Here is a 1,521-nt window from a genome sequence, read left to right on the forward strand (position 1 = left end):
TGTGACCGGGGAGGTGAGAGGCTCTGATGTCATCACATTACATCATTATCTATGGGGATAACAGAGGATATGACCGGGGAGGTGAGAGGCTCTGATGTCATCACATTACATCATTATCTAGGGGAATTACAGAGGATATGACCGGGGAGGTGAGAGGCTCTGATGTCGTCACATTACATAATTTTCTATGGGGATAACAGAGGATATGACCGGGGAGGTGAGAGGTTCTGATGTCATCACATTACATCATTATCCATGGGAATAACAGAGGATATGACCGGGGAGGTGAGAGGCTCTGATGTCATCACATTACATCATTATCTATGGAAATAACAGAGGATATGAGCGGGGAGGTGAGAGGCTCTGATGTCACCACATTACATCATTATCTATGGGAATAACAGAGGATATGACCGGGGAGGTGATGGACTCTGGAAATGTCTGTAGTGATATTATTAATGTCTCCACACTCAGGATTACACAGTAGTGAAGACCTCTAGTGATCGCTGTCAAGCCCCTGTGTCTGAAGGACGGGGAGGAACCCTGAGCCCAATCCCGGGGCCTCCACCTCACCCCCGGATACATGAGGACATCAATGACCAGAAGATCCTGGAACTTGCCATCAAGATGCTTGAGCTGCTGACTGGAGAGGTGACACTGCTGGGAATGCTGGGACATTATACAGGACGGCACTGGAGGATTCTGGGTGATGTCGGTGTTCTTGTGTTGTCAGGTTCCTATAAGGTGTCAGGACGTCAGCGTCTATTTCTCCATGGAGGAGTGGGAGTATCTAGAAGGACACAAGGAGCGGTACAAGGAGGTGATGATGGAGGAGCCCCAGCCCCGCACATCACCAGGTAATAGACAGGACTGAATACACCCGGCCTATAATTATCTGTATGTAATAATGATGTCCGTCCTGTCTGTGTCTCCTGCAGGTCTCTCCAGTATGAGGATGACCCCAGAGAGATGTCCCGCTCCTCCTCCTCCTCCTCCACAGGATCCTCAGGTAGATGGAGATCTCCCCTATGAGGTGTAGACGGCTGTGACCTCCTTGTGTTCAGTCTTGTTTTCTCCTCCAGTATTAGATGTTTTATACTTGTGTAATGAGAGCGGTGGAGACGGCAGGATCACAGCTGACCACAGACCTCACATGTCCGGATCTTATCTCCATTATTCCCGGGGACTTTTACAATATTTTGTTTTGCAGCTTTTGTATCCGGATAAAGATCTGAGCAATATTAATTCTCCAGAGAGAAATGTGAGGGGCGATCAGCGGAGTAACGAGGAGATTCCTACAGATCACCGCCTCGGTGAGTACAGACCACCCAATAATGCACACAAGTCACACATTGCTTTTTTCCTCTTTTTGCTGTGTCAGTTTCTCCAGCGGTATATTAACCCTTCATGTAAAATACACATGAAATGTGACTGAATCTGTGATCCCGGTGCAGGTGATAACACGGGATGTGCAGTTATGTTATAGAGGAGAAATACAGCTGGACATGAATTCTGCCGATG

General features: G+C 47.8%; 1 protein-coding gene across 1 annotated transcript in view; it reads left to right on the forward strand.

The window, feature by feature from the left end:
* The window catches only part of LOC142283645 (gastrula zinc finger protein XlCGF66.1-like), a gene marked incomplete at its 3' end in the record, with an annotated part of 1,920 nt that extends 607 nt beyond the window's left edge, over window positions 1-1,313 (forward strand). Inside the window, exons 2-5 of the mRNA XM_075333138.1 lie at window positions 475-651; window positions 734-857; window positions 939-1,009; window positions 1,211-1,313. Coding sequence (XP_075189253.1) covers window positions 475-651; window positions 734-857; window positions 939-1,009; window positions 1,211-1,313 — 475 coding nt within the window. The remainder of the gene's footprint in view (window positions 1-474; window positions 652-733; window positions 858-938; window positions 1,010-1,210) is intronic.
* Window positions 1,314-1,521: the final 208 nt, after the last annotated feature.

This window comes from Anomaloglossus baeobatrachus, unplaced genomic scaffold (genome assembly GCF_048569485.1).
Source record: "Anomaloglossus baeobatrachus isolate aAnoBae1 unplaced genomic scaffold, aAnoBae1.hap1 Scaffold_5445, whole genome shotgun sequence".
NCBI classification, from domain to species: domain Eukaryota; kingdom Metazoa; phylum Chordata; class Amphibia; order Anura; family Aromobatidae; genus Anomaloglossus; species Anomaloglossus baeobatrachus.